The 27882-nt window shown below is 47.7% G+C and overlaps 1 protein-coding gene across 1 annotated transcript in view; it reads right to left on the bottom strand.

Moving 5' to 3' along the window:
* LOC137849946 (collagen alpha-1(VII) chain-like) overlaps nt 1-27882 on the bottom strand; it is a 101988-nt gene that overhangs the window by 10721 nt on the left and 63385 nt on the right. The window contains exons 61-84 of the mRNA XM_068670132.1: nt 24087-24329; nt 23420-23455; nt 23274-23318; nt 22641-22685; nt 22264-22299; nt 21866-21901; nt 21080-21139; nt 20397-20522; nt 19643-19714; nt 19432-19467; nt 19074-19133; nt 17951-17995; nt 16678-16713; nt 15839-15874; nt 12827-12883; nt 12580-12651; nt 11458-11529; nt 10907-10942; nt 4623-4703; nt 4167-4220; nt 3746-3799; nt 2904-2966; nt 2402-2464; nt 1295-1411 (exon numbers count right to left, since the gene is read on the bottom strand). Of these exons, the coding sequence (XP_068526233.1) occupies nt 1295-1411; nt 2402-2464; nt 2904-2966; nt 3746-3799; nt 4167-4220; nt 4623-4703; nt 10907-10942; nt 11458-11529; nt 12580-12651; nt 12827-12883; nt 15839-15874; nt 16678-16713; nt 17951-17995; nt 19074-19133; nt 19432-19467; nt 19643-19714; nt 20397-20522; nt 21080-21139; nt 21866-21901; nt 22264-22299; nt 22641-22685; nt 23274-23318; nt 23420-23455; nt 24087-24329 (1581 nt within the window). The remainder of the gene's footprint in view (nt 1-1294; nt 1412-2401; nt 2465-2903; nt 2967-3745; nt 3800-4166; nt 4221-4622; nt 4704-10906; nt 10943-11457; nt 11530-12579; nt 12652-12826; nt 12884-15838; nt 15875-16677; nt 16714-17950; nt 17996-19073; nt 19134-19431; nt 19468-19642; nt 19715-20396; nt 20523-21079; nt 21140-21865; nt 21902-22263; nt 22300-22640; nt 22686-23273; nt 23319-23419; nt 23456-24086; nt 24330-27882) is intronic.

The raw sequence follows: 27882 nt of genomic DNA, 5'->3' as shown, positions 1-27882 counted from the left end.
AGCAAACTCGAGTGTTTCACAGACAACACATGGATGTGCATACACACAATATCTACATATAAATACACACGCACATGTGCATTAAGTCCTTAAGCTTATTTTTATAAGGATACATCAATCAATTAATGTCTGCCAAATATCTGCCAGCCTTGCAGGAGTTAAAACAGGGCTGTCCCTGAGATGTCTGGTGGGATGCAGTTGGTCTTTCAGGTAGTTGCCCAACTTCAGCTTTTCTTTTGTTCTCATCTCTTTCATGTTCATTTATGTATTCTCCTGTGCAAGCCTGAAACTCAGCCAGTCCCACCAGCACAACTGAGAAGAGTATTTTCATTTCCAGTACTCTTTCAGTCGAAAAGTTCTTCGTTACTTAATGGATGCTGTCTAAGGGTGGGTGATTAACATTAATCTCTAGTGTCGTCCCTCTGCATTGTGTTGGCAGCAGCAAGACACTCTTCATTACCATAGAATCTGGGGGCAGCATGTTCCTGCTTATAAACAGTATTAGCATGTCTCATTTCCAAGTCTTTTTGTTACATTTCAAAAGGTGCCCAGCATGTCTTGCATGCAAAGACACCTATTAAGCGTAGGCCACAAATGGGGTTTGAAAGCCACCAGCTCCTTCCGAAACTTTGGCATCCTGCTCCCTAGATAATTAGCAACAGGAGGGGTGCACTCGATGCCCTGCTAACGTGAAATTATCAGCCTTCCTTTCTTCATTCAGAGGTCACCACTTATGCTGCAGATAGGAAAAGGAGAGAGGAAAGGAAAGAAAATATCTCTGGTGATAAATGCATCGCAAGATAAAGAAAGTTGACCAAGACCCCTCCGAAATCTGGGTGAGAGGGGGGCATGTATGTACACATGGTGGCACAGGGGGGACACTTCTGGGGGTGCTATGTCATATGAGGATGTGAGGTGCAATGATCTGGAGGGCAGCTGGGGATGAGACTTCTACCAGAGCTTCCCACAGAAGGTAAATCCATGATGTCCAGAGCATCCTGCTCTTGGAGGAGGGTGTCTGTGGGTGAATCCTTGCTAGGGCAGCCCCACCAGCTCTGGTATAGGGTTTTCTAGAGGGACCATGGTGGTGTTTGCCCACGTGGGAGATCCAGACCTGGCTGAACGGGAGCAGGAGGAGAGGATTTTTCTTTATCAATAGATGTATGATATAGCTACAATGGTAAGGATAAAATTAGATCTCCTGGAAGCCAGCATATTAGAGTTTATCATTCAAGCCATCCTCACACCAGATCTCATTAGGGTTCACAGCATGATAATGACACTTTTTGCTCACCTGTGGCCCTGGTTTGCCTTGGGGCCCTTGAGGTCCATCTGGTCCTGCAGCTCCAGTCTTTCCAGGCCACCCCATTTGTCCTTTGAAGCCTCCCAAGCCAGGAACTCCCTTGGCCCCCTGAGAATCAGCAAGAGAGAGCGGTTCAGAGCTTTTATCAAGCACAGGTGATTTTAGAGATGGGCCAATCAAGTGTTTCCCAGATACTTCCATGGACATTGGCAATAAAGGGAGACCCTGGACACTCTCTTTTGTCTATTCACATAGGAAGAGCATCAGTAGGATGGTTGAGATAATTTTGTTTTGCTCTCTACCATTTCTCTTCCAGAGGAACCTCCCTGCTTGGTGACATGGACATCTCCAGGATGATACCCCAAAACTTCTAAAGCCCAATTCCCCTTGCACATATAAGCCGAGTCCTTTAGTCTGTGGCCCCAGAAAGGCCAATGATAGCTGAGGAGGAAAAAGAGTGGCCTGTAAGTTTCCTACTTATCTGCACCATTGGGCTTTCTCCTGGAGCTGTGGTGAACAGAAAAGTCTCCCGTTAAAACACAACAGGAGGAGATGCCTGCAAGATGCTTGCAAGACCCAGCTAAAGGTGGATTTCTGACGTAGGCAAAAATAAGAGCCTGTCCAGCTCCTCTGGACACAAAATTTTCTCTCTCATTTCCTTCTGCTTCTCATCCATATCTTGATCTCCCAGCCTCCAACCATTTGCAGCTCAGAAACTCACTGAGCCAGGGGTGTTGCTTGGCAAGAGAAGGGCTCACAGTATTTGACACAGGTGACCATCAGGGGTGGGGACCACAACAGTTGTCAATAAAAGCAAAAAACTTTGGGACCAAATGGTGGAGCTGAATGCAAGAAGGGGCTGGAAAGTGCAATAAGCCTTGATGTTTCATGCATTAGCAGAGGGTGAATTTAAGGAGACCTCCTTCTCCTGCCCTTTCCACCTGCAGTCCCAGCCTCAATGCTCCAGACAGTTGACATTTGCCCTCTGGAAAGGGTACCTATGATGCATAAAGTGTATAATTTTATTAACTCGACCTGATGGATGTGGGTTTTATTCTTTAAAAAATGGCAGCTCGATGCAGTGTGGCGAGCACTAACCTTTTCTCCTTTCTCCCCAGGAATCCCCATGGCACCATCGTCACCTGATGCTCCCTGTTCGCCCTGTTGGAAGCCAAGACAAAATCATGGCCAATGCAGATTTAGCATGGTTGCATTTGTTGAACAAACCTGTTTTTCTTCAGATTACAATGTTATTTACTGAGTGCAACCCATCAGGGTGTCTCAGGCTGTGTTGTACTCAAGGTGACTTAAAGAAATCTCATTAAAAAGCCCCAGTGCTTGGCATGTGCAATATTGCTTGAGGAGCTTCAGGGCTGGGTGGATGAATTTGGCTGTTTTGCAGAGGCAAGAGAAGAGGTTCCCACCTCTGAGATGTCCAAGCATCTCCAACCAGATAGATGCTGGCTTGTAGGAACAGATTCAGAATAGCCCTGTTTGTTTCCCATGGAAATAAATACATTGCCAAGGTGAAATTCCCATCATCTGCAAAGCTTTTAGGAAACTTCCTTTTGGAAGGAAGATGTGCAATTTAAATATCCACCTTTGGTCCAGATGGCCCATCTGATCCTGGGATTCCTGGTTTTCCAGGACTGCCAATTTCCCCCTGTGGATGCAAAAGCAGTGAATGGGCTGTAAGTACATACAGTGTCTAAAATATGTGGAAAACTAGCTTCAAAATGCAAGGTGGGTAAGTGGTGCTGTGGAGGGCATGGACATGATGACATTCCTGGTAACAGAAAGTCTAAATATGGCTAAATTCCTACTTCAGACTAATGTAAATTCCTACTTCAGACCAATATAGACTTTAGGCTGCCCTGACTTTAAGCCCACCCACATAAAAGTAGGTGGGCAATTCACTGAGTAGGACTTAATTTACCCAACAGGCCAAGGCAGATGAAGGACAACAATAACAACAATAACAACAATAATAACAACATAGCCCATTGGCTCAGATATCAAGCGCTCCCTTGCTTCTTATCAAGCTTTTCAAAACCCTTCATAAAAAGACCATTAAGGGCCATTATCCCTGTTTATAGAGGAAGGACCAGCAGTGCTGACAATCAGAGCGATGTGCCTGGCAGTAATTGTGAATCGAGCCCAGGCAGTTGCTAAGCCACAGACCAGGAGAGGATTTGGGTAGGGGTTCGTGAGGAAGGGTCTGTTTTCTTTTTTTTTTTTTTAACCCCAGATTGTCCAAAATTGGGGATCAATTCTGACAATCCCCAGATTGTGCCCACATCTCTCTGTGCTGCAGCCTGCAGAGAGGGTCTTCTGCCTGAGTTAGGGTGGCTTCTTCAAGCATGATGTTACCCTGGGGATGAGTGGGAAACACTCCTGGAAATGGGGCATCCAGAGCAGAAGGGAAAGCTGGGCTGAGCTCACCTTGGTGCCCTTGACTCCTGGTGTGCCAGTGCGTCCTGGGAGCCCATGTAAGCCCTGGAAAGAAAGCAGATCATGGGCAATGATGTTAAATCAAGGGGAAGGCAGACAGGATGAACGTTGCACGTGCACAGGATTAGTCCCAGTGTAGTGCTGCAAGAGCTTCCCTTACCCACAGCATCCTTCCCTATCAGCCCCACTCCAGCCTGGAGTCTGAGTTCTTTTCTCTGTTTGTCCCAATGTTTATTTCACAGAATGACAGAGTGGTTGAGGTTGGAAGGACTTCTGAAGGCCATCTGGTCCAACCACTCTGCTGGACCCTGCTCTAGGATCACCTAGAGATGGTTGTCCAAGATCGTATCCACACAGCTTTTGAGTTATTTCCATGAACGGAGATTTCAACTGGGTCTTACCCATCTCCTACCTTTGTTCCTTTCCGCCCAATGTCACCAGCAATCCCAGGATCACCTTTCTCTCCCTACATGAAAACAAAACAAAACAAAAAAGTATATCATACGTAGCCTGACAGGCTAAGAATGCAGCTCTGATGATAGCATCAGTTGCATTTATATTGTCCTTTTAACCACTGGGGGCTCCTAAAAAAATTGCAGTTCATGGAATCATAAAACCACAGAATAGTTTGGGTTGGAAGGGACCTTTAAAGATCACCTAGTCCAACTCCCTTTCACTAGATCAGGTCACTCAAAGCTAATCTGACTTTGAACGTTTCCAATAATGGGGCACACACAATTTCCCTGGGCAACCTGTTCCAGTACCTCACCACCCTCAGTGAAGAAAACTTCTTTCTTATATGGGTGTGAGAAAGCCACGGAGCCTCTTTTTGCCTTCCAAATGAACCGCATCCTTTCCTGCTACTCACTGCTTTCCCCTTCTGTCCCTGCAGACCTCTGTCACCTTTGGCTCCCTTGTTTCCGTTCCTCCCATCGAGGCCTGCTGCACCCTGCCGAACAGGAGAAAAATGAATTTCTGTGTTAGCAAGGCAGTGGCTGAGGAGAATCATCAGGATAGAAACTCAATAGTAAGAGCCCAGGTGGCACACGGACATGGTCAGAGATCAGGAGCCACCCTAAAACCAGCACTGAGACACAAGGCTGGGGTTTAGCACCCATTTTTCACAAACCTGCAAGCCACACGTGTGAAGAAAGAAAACTGAGGTGGTGATGGCTGAAGTTGAAAATAGAGGTAGGGGTATAAGCAGGCAGCATCACGCTGTGTGAGTTCCTTCATGGGATGCCCACAGTCCTGGGCACTGGGTCAGCAGCTCAGTTTCAGCCCCAACCAGTGGAGCAGAGCAGAAATTCAGCAGTGAAATTCAGTTTGGTGAATGACTGCCCTGTTTGGTGAGAGCAGCTCTGAGCACGGGGCTGATCACAGTTGCAGTTTGGAGAAGATCTCCCACCTGGAGAGTTTGGAGCCAGAAAAGAGAGCCTCATCCAGCCCAAACGTGTGGGCTATGAGGGACAGAGGTGCTCCACCATAGCACTACACCTTGGAGGTCCTTGAACCACTTTGCTGCTTAGCTCAGCATGGGATATCAACACCATCCAGCATTAGGGCATCTTTCTCTGGGGTCTCATTGTTCCAACAGCAAACTGAAAGTTACTAAAAAAAGTTACTAAAAATGCTTTTTTTTTCTTTCTTTTTTTTTTTTTTTTTTTTTCCCAAGGCTGCCAATTCTGCTAGTCCATTTATCTAATCTGGCTGCTTTTGACTGCAGTTTTCAGAACCTGGGTGTGAGGTGAAATTGGATTTGGCCCCACTTGAGAGACACTGATTGCACAGGGCTCATCTCTCTTGGAGGAGAGTGAGTTGGCTGCTTAAGCAGATCAGGAGATGAACAAGTTATTATTGTCTGCTTGGTTACATTATCTCCTTGGAATTAATTTACAGTAAGTTATTGAAAGGAAGCACGTTTATTAAAAAAAAAAAAAAAGGGAAAAAAAACAGCCACCAGATCTGTATGTCAAACAGCTACATCATCACCTCTCCCATTACTCATCCTCTCAGTGGCTAATGGACAACTCAGTGATCACGATGACAAGCAAACATCCCAGAGATACGTGGGTGGGACGGTGCTGCCCTTACCACCAGGTCAGCCTGCAAGACCCATCACCTCTTCATCCCCAGTTATTAAAATTCAGCTCCTCTCTGGGGAGTGCTTCCTCAAATCCCTCACCAAGCCTGGGCACCTTTTATCTTTTGGAGTAAAAGGAGTATTTGAGAGCAGGCCACGTGCTCCTCCACGGCTCTGCTGGTCACGTCTAGAGGAGGTAAAGTCCATGCTCCTCAAGCCCTGCCTGCACGATCAGGCACGAACATCTCACGCATGATCTTTATTTACCAGTTACTATCTATTGACACAATCAATATGAAGTTCTGGCTGAGGAAATAAATGGGCCATAAAAAAACACAGCTAACTGGAATTTCTGTTTACTAGGACAGATTGCTTGTTTGGAGGGCAATAAACCTTTTGGTTCAATGGTTAAATCTCAAGAGCCCAGGATACCTTCAAGTGCCTGGCATTTTTCAGATTGCTTTGAACTAGGTACAGACCCATCTGGCCAGGGATTTATACACCTGTGCCCGAGAGGATGGGCTAAAGCTTATTCCTGAGCACTGCCTGAGCCTGCAGGAACCTGACACTAGTTAGTGATTTCCCAATTAGCTCTAATAGTCCTCTCAGCACCTGGATTTATTTGTCCAGAGGGGCTCCTGTGTCAAAGAGAGACCTTTCTGTCTTTTCTTGTGTTTCCCGCATCTGCCCATGTCCAACTCTCATTTCTTTTGTTAGTTTTAACCTGTGGGATGCTTCTTGTGACGGCTCTGGGCCTGAAAGGAGCTCAGGTGGATTCAGGAAGAGCTAAGCTCATGATACGTACTGGTAGGCAGAAAAATTGCTGGTCTCAGGCATGCCTACTTATCTAGTGAATATGTTTTTGACCTCAATCTTGTCTCATTGTAGTTGCTCTATCTGTGACAGGCTGAACAGACTTCATCATACATGCTAGAAGGCTTTTTTTTTTAGTCAGGTTTGGGCATGCCAGTGGGTCTAATCTCCCTTCAGAGGTTTGGGTCAGAGAGACGATGCTTTTCAAGGCCGTCTACACCCAGGGAAAGAAAATGATGGCTGAAAGGGTCAAGAAAGAAGAGGATTTAAAAACAAGATGAAGAGGAAAAATGTTCAGGCAGTGGCCAAGGGAAAGAAGCCAAATGGAAATTTGTTCCCTCAGATTTACACTCTGTGTATTGCCAGGCAAATAAAGGCTGGGCAACAAAAGCTAGTAAAATGGCAGTTTAAAGGCAATTAATGGTGGAATACTGGAAATGGCTTCTGCTGTTTGGTTCTGTTATTAAAGTGTTGCTGGAACAGGCTTCATTTAACCGCAAAGACACCAGGTACCATGAAGGCACAGCAACGCAGAGGCTTAGTCATAAGTCCCGAGCGCTGGCCGTGACGCAAAGATGCCTTTGAGCAGCCGAGGATCTCTGCTTCCAGGCACAAATTCCTGCGAAGATTTGGGCTGGAGCCAGGGAAGAGCCTGTATCGTCACCAGGCTCATTGTCTCCACTCAGATGAGGAGCTGGGGAATTAGCTGGGTCACCCTGGGCAAGCATGAAATCCATCTGCAGAAACACATCGCACCCCGAAAGGAGCAATCTGTTGGAAGCAGCAGGGAAGAGACATCAAAGGGCTAATGCATTTCCAAACCATGGCGTAGGCTGCTACCTCTGCTAAAAGGTTTCCCACCTCCTGAGCTTCGGCGCTCAATATTTGATGGGATGATACATCTGAAGTAGCTGGGAGTCTCAACCTGAGAGTTTCAGCTGTGTTTTTATCCCTTCCCTGCTGCGTCCTGTGCCTAGACGATCCTGCCCGCAATTATTTGCTTCACTCCAGAGCCTTCTGCCCCCCAAAATACCTGTCCTGTCTTGGTGTGGAAGCAGCAGCTTGTCCTCATGGCTGTAACAAGCATTAATTCTGAGGTAATGCATCCCACAAAGCCTCCAAGGTTTCTGGGCAGAGATTTCCACCTGTGGCTGGAAGGTCTGGCTGGCTTCTCCTTGGCCACCTTGGACTCATCAGAAGTGCTCGGGGCACCCTCCTGGGCCAAAAACAACTCAGAAGATGGCTCTTTATGCTACAAGTGGCCAGGGCACCTCTTGTCCAGCACAGGACAGAGGTCTACACCCAACCTTTCCTCACCTCTTGCTTGAGGTGGCCCCACTGCTCAGCAGGCCTTAGAGCTGTGCTGCCATAGGGTTCACCTAAGTCCTCATGCAGCTGGTGTAGTGAGGTGGGACCCTCACATTGGTACCCTGAATAGCTCTTCAATGACTGTATCAAGAGCTCTAGGGCTTTTAATTAATCTGGTAAAGTCAAGTTTGTGCTGTATTACCACACCTACCACAGCCTGGGCCAAGGGGCCTTGGTTGTCGCTTCATTTTCAGGCCCTGCAGAGCACTGAGGAATAAAGCACATCAGAAATGGGTGTGGGAGCAAAAGCAGAAGACCCAAGGATCTGGTGGGTCTCCCACCCTCCAGTCAAGTTTTAGAGGGACTCTGGGAACACGCACATGGCTGTGTGGGTGGTGTTACCACATGGGGCCTGGCTTCCTCAGTTATAGGGCAAGCATCCACAGGCTGCTGGCCAACTATAGAGCCCAGCTCACAAGAGGACATGAAGAACTCAGGGACCCTATTTGTACACCGAATGAAGAAAACTGCTCACCACGATGGAGAAGACCCAGGAACACTCATAACCGCAGATCCTGGAAACCCAAAATAGGGAGTAATGGCAAGGGATATTCAAAACAGAGATTTAAGGAGAATAATGGGTTAATCTGCTGGTATTTTAATGCATGAATTACATCTGGGACATAAAGAAGAGGAGCTGGAAGTCTTAATACATAATCAAGACTACAACTTAATATATGTAATACAGGCTGAAGTATTAATATTAAAGAATGAAGTATGGCAGGAATATCAATGTAAAAGAGCACAGTGCTTTTAGAAAAGAGGAAAAAGAAGGAGGTGTCTTGAATATGAAGAATACACTCATTTGCCTTGAGATCCAGTTATAAACTCATCTAGGTCCACTGAAATTCTCTAGGCAATGATTACAGGGAGAAGACATGAACACTGTCACTTGGTTGGGAACTCCTGCAGATCAAATCAAAAGAGTAAATGGATGAGACTTTGTACAAGCTGGTTAAATTATTCAGAGTGATTTGTGGCGGCGCTGGAACTTTTGTCTTCCCAGATATCAACTGGGAGGGAATTCAGCAGGACAGAAAGCAAGTTTTTTGCAATGAGTTGGTGGAAATTTGTAGAAAGGACAGATGGAATTAGGGGGGGCTGAAGGAAAAAGAGAACTGCTAGGCATTACCTTGGAGGTTTTGCATAGGAATGAGGGGGTACAGGCAGACTGGACCAAGTAGTATCTGTCTTCAAGAGAAGGAGAAAAGAGGACTTGAGGAACGATCGATGAGGCAGCCTAACCTCCCACTCCAGAGTAACTCAGGAGCAAACAATCAAAGTATCTGTGAGCATTGTGAAGATAAAGTGAGACACCATCAGCCTGGTTTTGTGGAGAACAAGTCACGTCAGGATGTCATGTCCCATCACAGGTGTCTGAAATAGATGATGTGAATCACACTGCAAGAGTACCCTACAGCAGTCTATAAAACACTCTGAGTCCACCCTGCTCAGATTTGGAAAGCGAACATGGCAGACATCTAACCGGAGGTCAGATGAATTTCATCCAAGCTGTTGTATATCAAGGCTCCTCTGTCAAGGCCCCAGCTTTGATGTGAGAGTTGCAATTTTAGAAATTTAATGAAAAACGAAAACCAAGCTTTGTTATCTCATTCTAGCCCCAAGCACAGCATAGTGTTCCCTGTACCAGCAAAATCCTCAGATATTTTCTAAAGAAGGATTACGTAGCTTTCCTCAAATACTGATTGTCAAGATAGCAATTTCTGGTAGTTAATTATATTATGCAACAACCCCTGTGGGTACCAGTAGAAAACAGCACACCTCCCAGCCATCACTGGATGGCTGCTGGTCAGTTCCTACTGGAGTCCAGTTGAGCTTCCTTTGCTGCTCAAAACCCATCCTTGTTCTCCCACTTGCACTACCAAAGCAGGAACTGAAATTCTAATTTGAATGAGGGCCTTTTCCTCAGTGAGCAATTACCAGTTTGGATTATGGACTCTTAAATACCCATACATCCATGACCAGTAACCATCAGGCAGCGCTGAGCAGCCATGGAGCCTTTACAGCAACAGGCTGTTGCTGAGAACCACCTGCTCATGCACAAGGAGACATAATAGTGGAATAGGTTAAGAAAATACTAATATTTCTTATTGCAATGAAACAACTGAACACGCTCATATTTCCATGCCTAGTTGCCTTTTGGTGTTTCCTACTGTCCTATTCCTTCTTTTCCCCAATGAAAACAAATCAGTGGTGACTTTTTTTTTCACTTTGAACAACTTTGGAGACCCTTATTTTTTCAGTTGGGGTTTCCTTCAGATGAAATGGCAAAGTTGTAAAGCAAGTAAAACATTGCAGAGAAATCAAAATTACTTTATTATCATTATCATTATCATTATCATTATTATTATTATTTTTTTTTCCCCAGTTGCAGTTTGCAGGAATCAGGTCCATTCCAGGTCCTCCTGCGTAACTGTTTTCCCTCTGGCCAGCAGCAGTGCCCACTAAGCACTGGGAATAGCCACTTGTAGCCAAGTCTTTCAAGGATTTATACATTTCTCATGTGATACACAACCTATGGTCACAATTCATCACCACCTGAACATGAAAAATTGCCTGTTTGTGTCTGGCAATGCTCCCTGAAGTACTAAAGGCATTACAAATAATAATTAAATGCACATTTCACGTGTCTCCAGATGCAAAAAAATGCAACTTCCTATTAAAACTTACCTTTGGTGTTGCCCCCCCTGCCCATGGCTGGTTTTCCAGCAAAGCCTCTTTGAAGCTGAGCTTTGTGGAGCAACACTGAGCGGCCATCCCCTCACCTCCCCAGTGACCCATATGCGAGCCATGGGGTGGGGAGGAGTGTTGCCAACCCCACTCCATGCTTAAGCATCCCAAAGGCAGAGAAACATGCTCCAACTCACTGCAGAGCCTGGCAGACCTCGTGCTCCTGGCTCCCCCTGCAAGGAAAGCAGTGATGAGTGACTGTGAGAAAGAGATGCACACAATCTGGGAATGGGGATTGCTGTAGGATATTCCTACAGCTGTGGAGGAGGAGACAGGAGGAACCTTTAGGGGTCAGGGACCCTCTGCAGCAGCAGCTGGGATGTAAGATCCTTTAAACATCCTGGGTGGGCAGCTGAAGGGAGCCCTACATCTCCATTTTGATTCTGGAGCTTAGGCAGGAATTCATACCTGGCATGTAAATACTGACATTTCAGCAAAATCATTACTGACTGTCATAACCCGGGAAAGACGCCAGGAAAGATGGTGCTTTATAAAATGGGAAGAAGCTTTAGGGCTCTCCTGGCAGAGCACAACTCTGGTAACCCCATAACATTTCACGCAGTAATTTTGAAGAGGGAGCACAGAATTTTATTGTGAGGAAACTGTGAAAGGATTTTATAAATCAGTTCATGCATGAATTTACACCTCTTGCAGAGGATACCTTATTGTAGGTGCTCGCTGTACTCACCTTCTGTCCCACTGGTCCTCTTGTTCCAAAAAGCCCCATGACTCCCTTGGAGCCAGCTTCACCTTTGAGTCCCTACAATTGATACTACCTTTGAGATACTACCCTGGGGCTCCAGAGTATCTCAGGTATTCAGACCAAAGGTGCTGTGACTTTAGGAAATGTTTATGTATTATTTTCTTACTAGGGAGCAGTCTGACAGATATTGTGAGGGGGATTTCAACAGGTACCACCCACGGGAGCATCTCCATGGGTTTCTTTTACTGTTACTGGGGACCTAACCAGTGCCAGGATATCATCTGCCCTTTCACAAAGGAGATGCCCACACTGGCTCAGGTGATTCCCATCCTGAATCCGCCCTGTGGAGTTATGCAGATCCCCATGGGAAGTAACAGGAGCTCAGACAGGGATGCTGCTGTTGTAGACACTTATATTTATCCAGCTGAGTCCCTGTCCTGGGTCAGGCTTCTGGAGCAAAACCCATTAACATGATATCAAAATAGGGATGATTAGCATATGGAGATTTAATCCATGACTCAGTTTGAGAGTGGGAGAGTTGCGCGATTCCTCCCAGCAGAGTGATGGGCTGAGACCTGAGACCACCACGGGGGGCTCTCAAAGAGCAAAGACAGACAGAGGGGTGGGTGGCTGGCTGTGCCACCCCCTGGGGGACAGCCCTGCATGAGGAGCAGCTCTGGACAGGAACAGAGGAGCTGGCTGAGCCTTAAAACTGCCCCAGAAGCTGCAGGGTTTGCAGGAAGGAGCACGGCTAACTCTTGGAGGGAGAAGGAGATACGGGGACCTTCAGTGCTGCAGCAATTGAATAAACACTTCTCCCAAAGTGGTTTTCCACTGCAAACACCAGCTTCACATGGTCCCACAACTACAAGACTCCACACCTGGCAAACGGGATGAGTATCACAACCCCAAGCACCAGCCCAGCTGCATCCTTGCCCTATCTGTGGGAAGAGCTGGGCAAATGTGTCCTTGCACCTTGTTTCCCATCAGGAATGTGGGAAGGGAGGGTGCAGAGACAGTATCTGCATATAGCCCCCTCCACACACAGCCAGTGCCTTTTTTTTTTTTTTTTTTTTGTACAGATCAATCACATTGGGATGCTCTTACCTTTTCTCCTATAGGTCCATCCTCTCCCTTCTCGCCTTTGTCTCCATCAAAACCTGGCAGACCCTGTTCACCCTGAAGGACAAGACAGCAATTTAGTTGTGCCTCTCTCCTAGAAGGATGCAGCCCTCAGCCAGTGGCTCTGGACCAAAGTGCTGGTTTGCAGTGATTGTCCCAAGCTGTTTCCTATGTGGATGTCACCAACGCTGGGGAAGGGATAGCTTAAAAAGACGATGAGAGTCAAACTTACGGGATCTCCTTTACTGCCTTTATAGCCCTGGGGTCCAAAACCAGTCATGGGATCACCCTAGGGAAAGGAGACATGGAAGAGATGTAGATGCCCAGTGATTCCTGAATTCACAGCCAAGAGTTTTGCCAGTGACCTCTTGCTCCAGAAAATGTTGGGAACCATTTGTCTGGATGTCAAGGCTGGAGGTGGAGCTGTGCACGGGAAGATGGGACCCTGAGGTTCAATTCCTGACCTGAGACCATCCGTGATGGGACAAATTCACCCCCGATGAGGTGGCTTGGCTCCTTCATCCCTGCGTGTCACTTAGGATGGCAAGGTTTGCATCTCCTCCCAGGAGCAGGACCTGGCCAAATGCTCAGGGTGCCCTCCTTTATGGGCACAGAGATGGAGCTCAGGAAGGTGAGTGGGACTTAGGACATCCTTCTGAGGCAGTTTTTGAGGGTCAGCCACCCCAGGTTCCACCCTGGTGTCTACAGGGCTGCAGTAACCCCACGGACATGTCTGAGCCAAGTATATTCATCAGCAGTTGTGTCTCCAAGGAGGAGATGCCACCCATAGTTTGGAGGGAGGAGGGTTGAAGCCACCTTCCGAATAGCTTCAGGGAAAACCTGGCTGGAAAAATTCCCTCTGGGCACAACCCGAGCCCCTGGGCATATGGACAAGCGTGAGGAGATGGCAGGCTACCTAAGAAGCTTTTTCATTTTGGTCTTTGGGATTAGGACAAATTTTCTTTACCCAAGTCTTTCACAGCCTTCCGTAGCTGTGCAGGCTGCGTGTCACAGGGTAATACCTCTGTTTCATCCTAACCCAGCTAAAGGCTGGTTTCAGGGTAATGGGATAACCTCCACACCCTCAACAACATCGATTCTTCAAACCGGGGCACCGCGACCTGCCGGCATGCACCTGCCTCCAGTGTGCAGCAGCAAGGAGGATGCGTGGAGGTGCAGCAGGTGTGGGTTTTGGCACTGGAGTCAGGGCAGACCCAGTAGGGAAGGTGATTCCCTTTTACCATGGGCAGGACAGAGGCAGAAAGGAGCAATTTTCGCCTTTGGAAGACTTTTACATCTGGTTTGGATGCTCAGTGCAGCCTGTTAATATTTCACCATTGCTGTTAGCAGCATACAGAACCCATTTATTCATTTTTATTCCCCTGAAAGATAAATTAACCCCTTGCAGGCTGGTAATTCTCCTTACTAGTCCTTTGTGGCAATTATAGCCCTCTTTAAAAGGCTTCCATTTACACCAGCTCGCTTCAGTATCGCAAATATCCCCGTTCAGGGAGACTGCATTGATGCTAGGGTCTTAACAAACATGCATGAATTAATATTCCCCCAGATTTGATAATATTTTTCAGCCTTTTGCAATCTTTATACAACCATCACCATCACTGCGGGACCCTGATCCAGTTCTATCTTAATATACCCTCCTGCTTTCTTTCTCCATAGCATCTATAATGCGGATGGGGATGGACTTGATCAATTTTGCAGACAAAAAGGAGCATAAGCATGCTGTAGTTTAATCCAATATATGGTACTGGCCCTGAGATCTGCACAGATAGTCCTGTATTGATGAAGAGAGAGTTAGAAAGAAAATTGAGCTGCAATCATGTAGAACAAACCCAAACCAACTCTCTCTCCCTTCCAGCTTTATCTCACACTCCTCCTTATATTTTATTAAGGTATTCTTTGGAAAAACAGATTACGCATTCCTTCATCTTGGGAGGTGTTTTGGGGCCTCCTCACGAAGCAGATTAAGAATTGATTTGTCTCTGGAGCGAGTCCCTTTTGAAAGTAGCCTCCTCAGAGACAAATCGGCCATAATCATTTAATACTGCATGACTCAAAGGCAGAATCATCATGTAGGTTTTCTAAAACTCATTTTCTAACAAGCCATTTCATCCAGGAAGGAAGTTAACAAAACACTGGGCAGAAGTTCAGCATTTTCTGTGCACTTTCCAGAACCACTCTGGGTGTTATTTTCGCATTACCTGCTATGAGCCAACTCAGGCTTAAGATTGCAGCACGCTTTGGGGCGAGCTGGTTCACCAAAATCAGTGGAAATTTTCTTCCTCCCTTAGAGCACAGGAAGCATTTTTGTGCCCCAGAAAAGAGTTGCTGAAGTGACTTTTTTTTTTTCTGCTGTTTTTGGTTATGACTTTTGTAGGATCCTATTAAAACTATGGTGCAAGCCCCACCTGGAGCATTGTGTACAGGGCAAGGAAGACGCTAACAAAATGGATTGAACCCACTGGAGAACCCCACAAAAGAGGGGGACATCTAAGCATTGTCTTCCATTGCATGGGTGTAAAATGCAGAGAGGATAAACCTCAAGTTTTCTTGGAGGTGCACAGTGAAGGGACCAGTTGTTCCACCCATCAGACAGAAGAAAAAACTTCTTTCCCTGGGGTGAAAAAGCCAAACATCAGAGCAGAGGCACAGGGAAGAGCACACGAGGACATGAACAGTGCGATCTGCTTTTGCAGCTGGCCCTGCTTTGTGCGGGGGTTGTACCAGAAATGTCCACAGGTCCCGTTTAAGCTCTGATTTTATTTTATTTTTTAAATTTAAAATTTAAAAGGTCTCACCAGGGAGCGGTTCCCCACATTGTATAGCTCTGAGACACTGGTGGGCTCAATTTCTGCAAATTTCCTTGGCAAAGGGATCCTCATCCAGGCACGTGGTGCTTACTACTCAGTTCCCACTGAGGACTGAAGGTAGGATTTAAAGTCCCCTTTGATGTGAAGTCTTTGAACACCATCAGCTGGGATCCTTGCTCAGCACCCCATGCAAGCTGGGCTACGCTCCCCCATATGTAACCCTACAAATCCTGTAACATCACTAAGACCTCCAGATATTTGAAAGCACACATCAGTATTTCTTATCATTTACGTCTCTACCTTGTCTGTTCACTGACTCACTAAAATAAACGTCCATCTGCTTGCAGGTAACCATAAAATCCTAGCAGCCTTTTACCCCATCTGCCCCAGACAGCCACAAACTGGAATGTCCTTACTCTTTCTCCCTTGGGTCCCAGAAGTCCCCGATCACCCTGAAAACAGGAAAGAAAAGAAAAAAAAAAAAAAAGACAATGAGTGATTCCCTTTTTACTCACTCTTCTTGTGCTGCTCAGTCCACCAATTTGCACGTCAAGACACTGACATCTATCATAGCTGGGAGCCAGTTCCTCTGGGCACTCGGCCAAATGATTAGCTTACCGCAAGAGATTGCGCACCACCAGAATTTATTGCAATGATAAACAAAAAAAAAAAAAAAAAAAAAAAAAAAGAAAAAGATCCAGGACTGGAGTGGTTTGGCTGACTCCATGCTCAGCACATCCATGGTGTGGAGCTGTCCCTGGATTTTCACCTCCCAGCAGGACATAACACCTCCAGAAATGTGCCCACGCTATATCTAGGGTAGGAAGACATCCTACATAATGTAGGATTTCCCACATTTCCCCCTCAAAACTTGCATGTTGTACTGAATGATTTGCTCTTCTCAGTACTGCACTTTTCAGCTTTTCAGGGCAGGAAAGCTGCTCCCCAGCCTAGCCCTGCACATTTGGGGATCAAACGGAGTACACCAGGAGTCCCTTGGTGTCCAAACTCTCCAATTTCCTTCCACCGCCCCCCAAAAAACAACCAACCAACCAAAAAAATGGGCCTGCAGAAAGAAAGCAAGCACCTAGGCCCCATCTCAGCCCAGTCCTTATTGGGGGCTGCAGATGTCACTTCACGCTTGTGCACACTGAGCAAATTGTCTCTCCCCCCTCCCAAGTTTTCCATGATAAAGACTCCCCACAACGGTGCCTTCCTCCTCAGGAACTGCATAAGTAAGGTGACTGTTGCTTACTCTTTCGCCTTTCATGCCCGGGAGGCCTTTTAAACCCTGCAAGAACATAAAACAAGATGTAAAGAGAAATACCAGACGGGGAAGGTGTTAGGAAAGAGTAAAAGATCAGCCTCCACTTGAAGGGCTGCCTCCAAGGAGAGGCTCCAGCGTGGAGGAGCTGATGGTGGGGTGGGTGCAGGAGCCCAAGCTCTCCTTTCCTTCCCCCTGAGAGCAATTTGAGAAGTGAGAAACAGCAAAATTGAGTCACACTGGTGGAAAGAAAAAAATTAGCCATAGATTTCTGCCCAGCACAGGGTCAGGGCTACAACTCAGGATCTCCTGGGAGGTATATAAATTAAACCAGGTTGGCCAATTTGCCTAATTTTTCAAGCCTCACACTGAGACTTCTGTATGCTTAATGCTAATGAGATGAAGCCCCAGCCTCTCAGAGAGTGTAGGGTTGCTGCCAGAGGGCTTCTCCTGGGGGGTCAGCCCAGGTATAACCCCTTTTTGTGATCCATGACCTCGTACAAATACATCTAGAGGTGGCCACTTCGCCCTGCAGTACAGACAGCTCATCACAGGGGTGGGCAGGGACAGGATGGACTGGGAGGAGATGGAACACAGATATTTCCCAAAGGCACAAAACCTGATTTTTGCCAGCCCCTTGTGCCCTGTGCTGCTGCCCTGACCACTGGGCTACATCCTCCTGCAAGCCCTCATGGTTAAGGGACAGCCTGGCCAAGAACAAGCCCTTCAGGGATGAGACCAAGGGTGCAATGTGGTGCTGCAGTCACCCTTGGCCTTCTGAGGAGCTTCATAAAGGCCTATTCTGCTCATAACAAGAGCTTCATTCCATTCGAGACAACAGCTTAATAAATAAAAAGTTGTTTGTCGAAGCAGCAGTTGTGATCTGCATCTCTCCTGACTCACCCCTATCAGCGGAAAGGGAATTTAAAACAGAACAAGGCCCTGAAACTCATGCAGGCGAGCAGACCTGACGAAGAAGAAACGAGAGGTGGAGATATTTTAGGAGGGCTTCAGAAGCTTGTAGATGAGTCAGCCAAATGGACAGGAGCCTAAAGTGATTACGCTTGGCACGGCAGCTTGTGTCTCACAGCTGCCTGCGGGATTTACGCTCATGCATCCCAACACAACCCAGGAGTTCAGGTTCCCCAAGTCTCTATTTCCCACTAAGACCATCAAACCATTTACATTTTTTTCTTCATTATCTGTGGGCCCTGGGCCACTGTAATCCATGGTAATCAGTCTTGCATGTTATGTTAACACTCACCATCATGCCAACGGGGCCACGGACTCCCACAGCGCCCTTACCACCCTGTGAGGAAGAAGAGGGGTAGTGATGGCCACCAGCAGACAAATGCAACATATACAGTCCCAATTCTGCAAACCACCCCTCAGGGGACAACAGGAATTGAATGTTCAGAAGCCTAGATCCTCTAGAGAGTCCTCCTGCCTTGTCCACTTGTATGGCCTTGTGGATTAGGTGCCTCAATGCTCCTATGGTTCAATGCTCCTATGATTTCAATAGGCCTCACCCCAGCAAAGGAATTCACCTGGAACCCACACCACTGACTTTCAGAAGGAAGATACCACCAGCCAGCTGCTCAGCAGTAACTCTTCCCTTTGGAGACCAACGTGAGCCTTATCTTCACACCTAGCTGTAGTTTTCAAGTGCTTCTTCTGAGCCTCTCCTCAAGCATGCCACTGATTTCTTTTTCAACCTTACTACCAGGAATAGGTGTGCTGTTGGGTCTGTGAAGTGTTTTTGTGACCTCCCTAGGTAGATCCCCCAAGATTTACCTGTCTTTAAGATGCCTAGATTTAGGCACCATCCTGTGAGGCCAAATTTTTCCCTCTTCCATGTAGCCAATGTAATTTCAGATTCTGTGATTCACTCCAGATATATGCTGGAGTCAGAAGAGCAGAAACATTATTTCATCATTTCCTACAGATAATAAAGCTTGAGCGAGGCTTACCCCAGACCTTTCACAGCTGTTGACATTCTCATTAAGTGTTTTGTCTCAGGGGCCTCATTGAACCGTTCTGCTAGCAGATGGGGAGTTTGTCTAAATGGATTGCAGCATAAAATCAGTTTATTCGCAGAACAGCCACAGACGCAGCAAATTGAAACATGGCCTCTGATTACAACTCCAGAGGGTCTCCCTGGGGTCTTTGCCAGAAGGGGACCAAAAACTTCTCAGCGAAGTGAGGAAAAGCGAGCATTGCTGTCCCGAGGATGACAGGGGCTGCTTTCCCTCTGCCAGGGGGACTGGAAGAGGGAAATGAGGGTAAAAAAGCTGGATGTGGATTTCTGAAGGAACGAGCTTGCAGGTAGCATCCCCAAAGCATGCAAAATGAGCTGGCTCCTCACTGAGATGATATTATTGACCTACCTTAGGGCCAGATAGCCCACGAGGACCTCTTGGTCCAGCAGCTCCAACCCCAACTTCTCCCTGCAGAACAAAACCAAAAAAGGTCTTGCTTGGAGCAAGGACACCGCATGGGATGATTTTTGGTAGGCTTGACACTGATTTAAAAGCCACAGAAAGAGTCAGGAGACACTTCCATTGACTTTCTGCTGCTCTCTCTGGAGGATGCTCTGGCAAACATGGGGAAGAAGGGCGTGAGGGCAAAAGAGGGAAAAGCACCTGGAAGGGCTCAGGGATAAGGAGCCAGGGGATGGCAGTGGATGTCCCATTGTTACCCCAGGATCTCAGCTACTTGTGACCTGCCTGGCAGATTGGCACTCACCTTGTTGCCTTTGGGTCCGGGTGTCCCAGGAATCCCCTGTAGGATGAGGAAAACAAAGTAGGAGGGAAGACTTTGTTTTTTCATGTCCTTGATGTTCTCCTGGCCCACTAAAAGGGTGAAAACACACCCATGCCAGGTACCAGGGCCTCAACCACCTCCCCAGCCAACCCTGCATTGCTCAGAAGACAAAGGGTTGAGGTATAAAAGTCACCTCCTTTCCTGGGGATCCCGATGGTCCTACAGGTCCAGCAAATCCATTCCGGCCTCTCTTCCCACGCTCACCCTTGAAAATAAAATCCTTTAAGGAGAACACCCTAAGGGAAAGGCCCTGCTTCCCCTTAAGCCAGCCTGAAAGCCGAAACCAGTGTCCCTAAAGTTTTGTGCACCACAGCAAGCAGGAGGAATAGTCATTGGGATGCTCCCAATGGGAGCCTCTTTGCTGTTGAGGAGAGACCCTGAGTTTAAACACGTTTCTGTCCCCCATCCCACCTCCCACTAAGCCTCCTTGTCCTTGCAGTGACAATCATTGCTCCTTCTGTCCCCATGTTCCAATGACCCCGAACCCTCTTGCTAACATCAAACCCCAAACCACTCCTTTTCTTCCTGATCACCTCATCAGGTCGCATCATTAAGTTTCAGTAGAGAATAATGGGTCCCCACCTATCTTGGAGCTCCATTGCTTTTGTTTTGAACTTGAAGAACATCCTCCTGGCCCAAACCCTACCTGTTTATTTATTAATTCATTCATTTATTTATTATTTTTTTTCCCCAACCACATCAGTTTATCTCATCAATGCTGTTACCACTCCTTTCACAACCAGCCTTTATCTCTGTTTCCCTTCACAGACTCTGTGTAGGCTCAGGAGACCTGAAGTGGACACCTGATGCAATCTAAGGAAGACCACGCTTGTTCTCACCTTGTGTCCAACACCACATGCCCAGTCCCTTCACCACACACCACCTGCCTTCTGTCCTGGTGTCCCGGGCAGGCCTGGAGCCCCTCTGTCCCCCTGTGTCCCAGGAGTGCCAGTGTTGCCTCGAATGCCCTGGATGCCCTGAGCTCCTGGAGGTCCTGGGGCCCCTGGCTCACCCTGTTGAGGGAATCACAAGGAATTTAGATCTTAGGTGGGACTGATGGAATTCCAAAGGTCCTGGAGAAAGCCTGGGGTGTTTCATTGAATTCCCATGACTGGTATGTAGAAAAAGGGGCATCTCTTCCAGCTCAGACCCATCAGAGAAGTCCTAGGGCTGGAGAAGGGCTTGCTAGAATGGGGAACACTTACCTTTACACCCACAGAGCTGTGCAGTAAACTCAAACCCCAAATGCCTTCAGTGTCCCAAGGGACTGCAGAAACATGCCTCTGCTGAGACCACAATTCCCTGGATTTTTTCATAGCCATATTTATCCTCTGGAGCTCACCTGTTCTGAACTGGTCCCTTCGAGGACACAAAGCTCTCCCTCTGTCCCAAACCCACATACAGTTTTTCTTGCCTTTCCAAGTTAGGATTGGCCTCAGTGCCTTATCTTTGCCATCCCAGCCACCCCTGTGCTTCTCACCCAGCAATGGAAAGGTCAGCACAGGACTCCAGAGAGTAAAACACACAGAAAAACAAATGACATCATATCTAGAGGAGAAGACAGGTTTACCTTAAATCCTGGGGGACCAGCCTGACCAACAGGACCTCTGAATCCAATTCCTGGTTCTCCCTGTGAAGAGAAGAAGGTCGAGAAAAAAGCAAGACCACTCCTTCCACTCTGGGTCCATCAAGAACTTGCTTCATGCTGCTCCCTGGACAGCCAGTCTAAAGGGCCCCAACTGACCATCACATCTCCTCTAGATGATGGGAAGCCTTATCTGGAGAGATAAAGTTGCTGAGAACTTTTAAAGAGCTCAAACAGGGCAAGAACTGGAGCCCAGGAGGTTCCCTCTGCCCACCAGAAGCATTTCGGGGCTGGGCGGGTGCTGGAACCCTGGCACAGGTACCCAGAGGTTGTGGAGTCTCCTCCTTGGAGAGCATCAAAAAACACCTGGACACCAGCTTGGGGTAGCCTTGCTGGAGCAGGGATGGGACCAGAAGGACCCAGAGGTGCCTCCAAGCCTCAACCTTCAGTGATTCTGAGCTTTAGAAAAGAGGGAGATGAATTGCAGGAATAATATTGCAGATGGTGTCAGAAGATTCTGGGTGAGACTCGTACCTTCTGGCATTAGTCTAAGATGTGTGCCCTGCCTAGAGCAGCCACCAGGACTCCCTGCCAAGCCAACAGACAGCAGCCGTGTCTCCCAGGGCTGAGCCCACATCTCAGGAGGTCACCTGGACACCTCTCCCTGAGATGGGAGGTAAGATATCACGAGGGGGAGCAGTCATGGAGGACACAAGGTCTCCTGGTATCAGTAGAGGCACCCCTGACCGTGGTATCAATGCTGTTCTTTACCTTTTGACCATTTTCCCCTCTGTCTCCTTTGGTGCCCTGAGAAATGAAAAGAGAGTTACCAAGGCTGTGGGAGAGGAGGAATGAAGTACAACCTCAGTGCCACCCAAGCAAGAGTGAAGGTTTCCAGTTGTGCCCAAAACAGAGATGCCTCTGATGTCCCCAGAGGAGGTGGGGAATGTCCATGTGGCCAGGGAACAGCCAAATGCCCCAACACGGGGCCAAAGCGAAGGAGATGGGGTACTGGAGGAGTTGGGGTACTGAGTTGACCCAGCAGGTGATGGGGTCTGAACAGGGGACACGGTTTTGGCTTCCCCGTGGCAATCCCCAGTGCTGGATTTGGGCTACCTAGCTGGTATCACTGTCCTGCTCCAGCTGCTGATCCCGACTCCGCAGCTCACCTTTTCTCCAGGCTCCCCCATCTCTCCAGGCTGCCCCTGTAAGACAAAAAACAAATATCTTCCAGCCCTTCTTCCATCCCTGTCCTTGTGCCAGGGCTGGCTTTCGCTTGTCTGTCACCTGGTTCAGTCCAGCAGAACAAACGTCAGGAACCTCCCTGAATTTTCTGCCTTCCCCTTGAGGCATGGCAGACGTGTGTTAGCATTGCTGGGAGGGAGCAGAAGCACTCAGACAGATCAAGGGATAAGGGTGGGACTGCAGCAATCCCGATTTACATCAGCACAGCCTCCCATGGACCCTGAACGTCCTCTCCACCAGTGTGTCCCCAGCTTCCTTCTCCAAATCTCAGAGACTCAGACCACAAAAGCACTATTGCTACCTTTTCTCCTTTGTCTCCACGGGCTCCTGGAGCTCCCATTTCTCCCTGGAAAACAACAGACAGACTCTTCAATTGCAAGCATGAGGAATTTCTCCTTCCCTCTTTGGTCTATGTGAATGTTGCCCTCGTTTCTGCATCGCCTTTCGGCAAACCGCAGTGGAGGGCCACCTCCTTTCCACCGCTTGCTGGTGGACCAAGGCTACCCCAACCAGATCCTAACCAGATCAGGACTGTCCCTGAACCCATCCCTCCTATCCTGCACTGTGGAAATGCACAGAGAGATGATAAATTGTGGAATTGGGGCCAGAGATGAGCGGTAGCTGAGGGTTTCCCTGTCCCAGGATACCATGTTTGAAGGAGACCAGAGAAGTTCACAGAGGAGAAAAATACTGAGGAGGCACAAAACACCAAAAACATGCCTGAAACAGCTGTGGAAGGTTCTAGCACGGGTCCCTTACTCATCACCAGTGGCCAAAACTATTGGTTACCACCTCTTGAACCCACCAGCCTGGCCAATTTTCATCTGTGATTTCTTAGCCTCTAAATGAGACTGCCCTGGGAGATGCTCTGGGATCCCAACTCACCCCAACACCACTGGGTATCTGCATTAAAAGCTGAACCAAAAGCACTGACCTTTTGGCAACACAAGGGTGGATCTGGCTGGCCCGTTTCCTCCTTCTGTAAGAAAATGATTGCAGGTACAACACGGAGTTGGGATTTTGCCACATTCTCACCATGCACAGATGGGGTGAGAGGAGCCCTGGGGCTTCACGCTGTACCTTAATTCTCCTCGGGTGCTGAGGGCCTGGGTATGTCTTGAATTGAGGAAGAAAAGAGAAAAGTGTGAGAGGAGGTGGAGAAATGTTTCACCCCTTGAGCCATGGGAAAGGAGGCTCGAGGACTCAGAATTTTTCACCCTTAACTCCTGGAGACAGGTCTTGCTCACTTAAATCTTGTAAAATCAACTCTTTGCACTTTCCATTTCTGGCTTATTATGTTAAATTTGGAGATGTAATTGTGCAGGTATGTCAGAGACATATGTCTTATACATATTTATAAATGCACTCAAGTATTTTCACATTTACACACACATATCAGTATCTCCTATTCTCTCAGGACACAAAATACTCCTGCCTCATGCTTCTTTCTCCATGATCCAGGTAATTACGTTCCCTCATTGATTAAGTTTGATTTTCACCACTTCCGTGTTGTGAGCATCACGTTTCCCTTGCCAAATACGAGAACACTCTGCTCTGCCAAGCAAGACAGCCACACCTGCAGCTGTTTCTTGCTTTATTTATTAATATTTATCACCAAACTTTCACCCCCCCACCCAGATTGATCATGATTCATCATGATTTTGCACGGTGAGAAGGGGCAAGTAGGGTTTCCCTCGTGTCCATGTGTTTGAGGACAACTTTATATCAGGTTGTCTCACTCACTCACCGCAGATCCAGATGGGGATTTCGGAGCTCCTGGAGCACCGGGGGGATGCACCTGTGACAGAGTCAACAAGGAAGGGTCACTGCTCCCTTGGGGATCACGCCGGTGGCTCTGCTTGTATGCAATGGCCAGCCCAAAGCCACCACGATGAAATAGGGTCTTTACCAGGTGTCTGTCCTGCTGGGCTGATCTCCTGGCCCTCATGTGCCTTGGGAATGCAGAACCATCATCCGAATTCATCTTTTCCTGCAGGAAAGGAAACATCACCCTGCTGAGCACCCCATGCCATTATTCATTCAGGACCATGCAATTAACTTATCGTTATTTCAGAGGAATACCTAAAATCTTGCAACTCTGAGCTCTAAATGCTTCCCTGCAGCACCCATGCCTGGGTAACACAGCTGCTGTGCATTTATTGTACCCGATATATCTGACTGCAATAATACAACCGCTGATGCCTGATCACTCTCCTCGGTCATCTGTCTCTTGCTGATGTTTGCAATGCTCATGGTTTTGGCCGGTACATATTTGAGACACACACAGTAAAGCTTGTACAAATAGTTACTGGCCCAAATCATAAACTGATTGTAATTTTCCATGTTAGCAACAACAAATTATCTGCTTGCTGTTGTAAAAATTATAATATTCCTAGCTGCTGGATATCTCAGTGTACAGCAATTATTCCCCGAGCTACATGATGGAGGCACTGCAGATCAGCTTTGGTAAATATTTTTATATGAAGGCAGAAAGCAATGAAAAAAGAACAACAAAAGAAGGCTGGGAACCTCCTTGCACCCAAACCTCAGCCCTGAGCCCTGCCAGGAGCATGGGAAGGAGAGAAGAAAATCAGGATGGGGTGCAGATACTTAGCACTATTTCCACGTTATTATTATTTTCAGACTCAGGGATTGATCTCACGATTTAATCTAGAAGTGTATTTTGAAACTTTTAGATGGCTAAAGTTAAGGAAAAGTAAATCCTGGACAAAGGACTTGTAAGAAGTGCTGGTGAGTCCAGCCCTGGACATTATGTTGGGAAGTTTGCAGGGCTGCTAGCCTTGTTTTGTTGGATTCAAGTAGCTGGATGATAGTTTCTCTAACTGGCTAATAAGCCCAGGAAGTTTCTGACTCACCAAAATACGTAAGGAAAATATATTTTGGACCAATTAAAATTGAAATTCTTTACTGCAACGTAGCGAGGAGCGAGGAGGAGGAATTAAAGACCCGTCGATGATGCGCTGGCACAGATTGCTCACGAGTGCCCATCTTGGGTGGCTTTTGTCCATCCTGCACTGGGTCGTGGCTGATCTGCATGCAGAGCACGTGTAAAATGCCGCTGCTGTTTCGCACGGGTCCACCTTCATTCTGCAGACGTGCGAAGAGCGTCAGAAGGAAAAGGCGAGGCAAGCCCGTGGGTTGCCAAGACCTCGCCGAGGTTCGGATGGCGACCCGTGTGCAGGCGATCTCATAAAGCTGCCATTTCCAGGGGTGGTGGGAAATTGCTGGGGGTAATAACTCTCCTCCTTTCTGCTATTCCTCCGCAATTTTAGCAGTTTCCAGCTCTGAGATGCCAGCAATAAGGCACCTCACGGAAAAGTGGAGAGGCTGCTGCTTTCTGAAGCAGTGATTTGCTGATGGCAGGTGGCAGTGTAAAAAAATAAAAAAAATAAAAAATAGAAAGAGACGAAGGAGAAAAGGAGGAGGAAAAGAACAGACACAATTAGGACAGGAAAGAGAGAAATTAAAATAAAAGGGGGAGGAAGAAAATATCCTGCAAAGAAACAGGAACAGGAAAGACAGAGACAGCAAAGAATGAAGATATCAGGTACAAAAAATTAAGTGACTTTGGGTTTATCCACATGGAGACAGTCAGCACCATTTATCTGAATTAATCCCGAAAATGAGTAAGTTGAACTGCAGGGAGGCTGGGAGATGGAGGGGGCAGGAATTAACCAGACCAGTCCCATAGTGCCAAAGAAGTGGCTCATCCATGGAAAGAGCGACTGGGCACTGCTTCTGGCATGGGCACATGTACCGGGGCTCATCCTGCCTCTTTATGCCAGTTAATTTGCTTCCCCCATTAACTCCTGCCAGCCAGAAATTGCACCTCTGAGATGAAGCTCTTGGGCTATTACAGAATGCTTTTCTCCAGGGCCCCATGAACCTTTTAACAGGTAAAATTCGTGATTACAGCTGCTGCTGACGGGGAAACAAGCGGCTCCATTTCGCTCTCTTTGCATCACCCTGCGATGCGCACAGGGATCCGTGCTGGGGGGAGAGGGGCTGCTCCTGGCTCCCTGCCTTCCACCCATGCTTATTCCTCCTCCAGAGGATGGAGGGGAAAAATGGGGCAGGAGATCATCCCTATAAACCCAAAGTGTGAACTTTTGGCTAAAAAAAACACCTGATCTTATGTCTCTGGTGATAAATGAGCCTGCAGTTTTGTGGCTCTGCTCTTCACCTCCCATTGGCTTTAAAAAAATGGAAGTGGAATCTCAAATGGGATGCAAAGACTGCTTTTCATCCTTGGGATGCAGGGATTAAAAAAATGATTATGCCCCTGATTGCTGAGGACAGTAAAACTTTTCTTTGTCTGCCTCAAACTCCTCTTATTTCCTAAAAGCCACGGCGTTTGGGCACATGGATGCATTGAGTTCCCTGAAACCAGACAAAGAGGGGTCACTCCCTTTTCATCAAGGAGGAAAATGCTGTGCCTGTGATGGATCTGATTTATTAAACCGCTCCATGAAGGGGGCATGTGTGAAACCACGAGGAGCAGAGCTGAAGTCCACAGCTTTGAATGGAAGTACAGATTTGGGATGCCCCAGTTCCAGGGCGTAGGTCCCTAGGGACTGAGCTCTACCTGCTTTTAAGAGCGGGGCATCACAAAGCTCCTACCTCAGCTGTGGTCCTACACCCAATCGAGTGAGAAGTGAGGGGTTTGGTGTCCGTCCTCTGCTTTTCCAAATCTCTCTCCAGCTTAAACCATGGAGAGCAAAGGGAAACGGCGCATCCAGGAAGAGAAGCAATACAAAAAGTGGGATGTGGGCTGGAAACAGGCTCTGCGAGCTCCTAAATCCCTGCCCTGTGATAGCAGCTGAGGGATGCTCATTGCACAGTCTGCAGGGCTGCAGCTTGCACACAGACACGCGTGTGTGAGCGCTCGTGTGCGTGTGCTTGTGCCGGGAGCCCTCTCGTGGCTGCTGCCACGGTGATTGCTCCAGCTTCGTGAGTCAGCGCCGTGACAATTTGCAAGGCAGGAGACAGCTGAAGGGATGGAGCAGAGGCAAGTTTCCAGCAGCCTCAAATCAGAGCGAGATTTCCTCCTGACAGGGTCTCCCCGCTTTGGGCTACCTCCCCCATCGCTGTTCCTAGAAATATCCTTGCTGATGCTGCTCCTAGCAGAAGCTGTGCTTGTGGCTGAAAGCAAATAGCCAAGGGATTTTTCCACTCAGGTTGTGGGCATCCTGCCTCCAAGCAGTTTCAGAAATAGCCTTCATTCCATCACACAGGAAAACATCGGGTGGAAAAGTGCAGAAGCAGCACTGGGTGAGTGCATTTGCCCCCTCTCCATCACCGGGGCTGGTGCCACTCCATTCATGGTGCTGGGGAAGGGTCCCCCAGCCAAGCTCGACCTTGCTTTTAGGGTTAAAATGCTGTGAAGAATGAAGGGTGCTGGCTTTGGTCCAAGTCATTGAGCATGTTAGGGCTCACTGAAGAAAATACATGCCCAGGAGGGCAGAAATAAAGAGGGAGTTGGGATGTTAGGGCTCAGACAACCACACTGCAGCAGCACCCCA

The sequence above is a fragment of the Anas acuta genome, chromosome 1 (genome assembly GCF_963932015.1).
Source record: "Anas acuta chromosome 1, bAnaAcu1.1, whole genome shotgun sequence".
Classification (NCBI taxonomy): Eukaryota; Metazoa; Chordata; class Aves; order Anseriformes; family Anatidae; genus Anas; species Anas acuta.
This window is presented reverse-complemented; position numbering and strand designations above follow the sequence as displayed.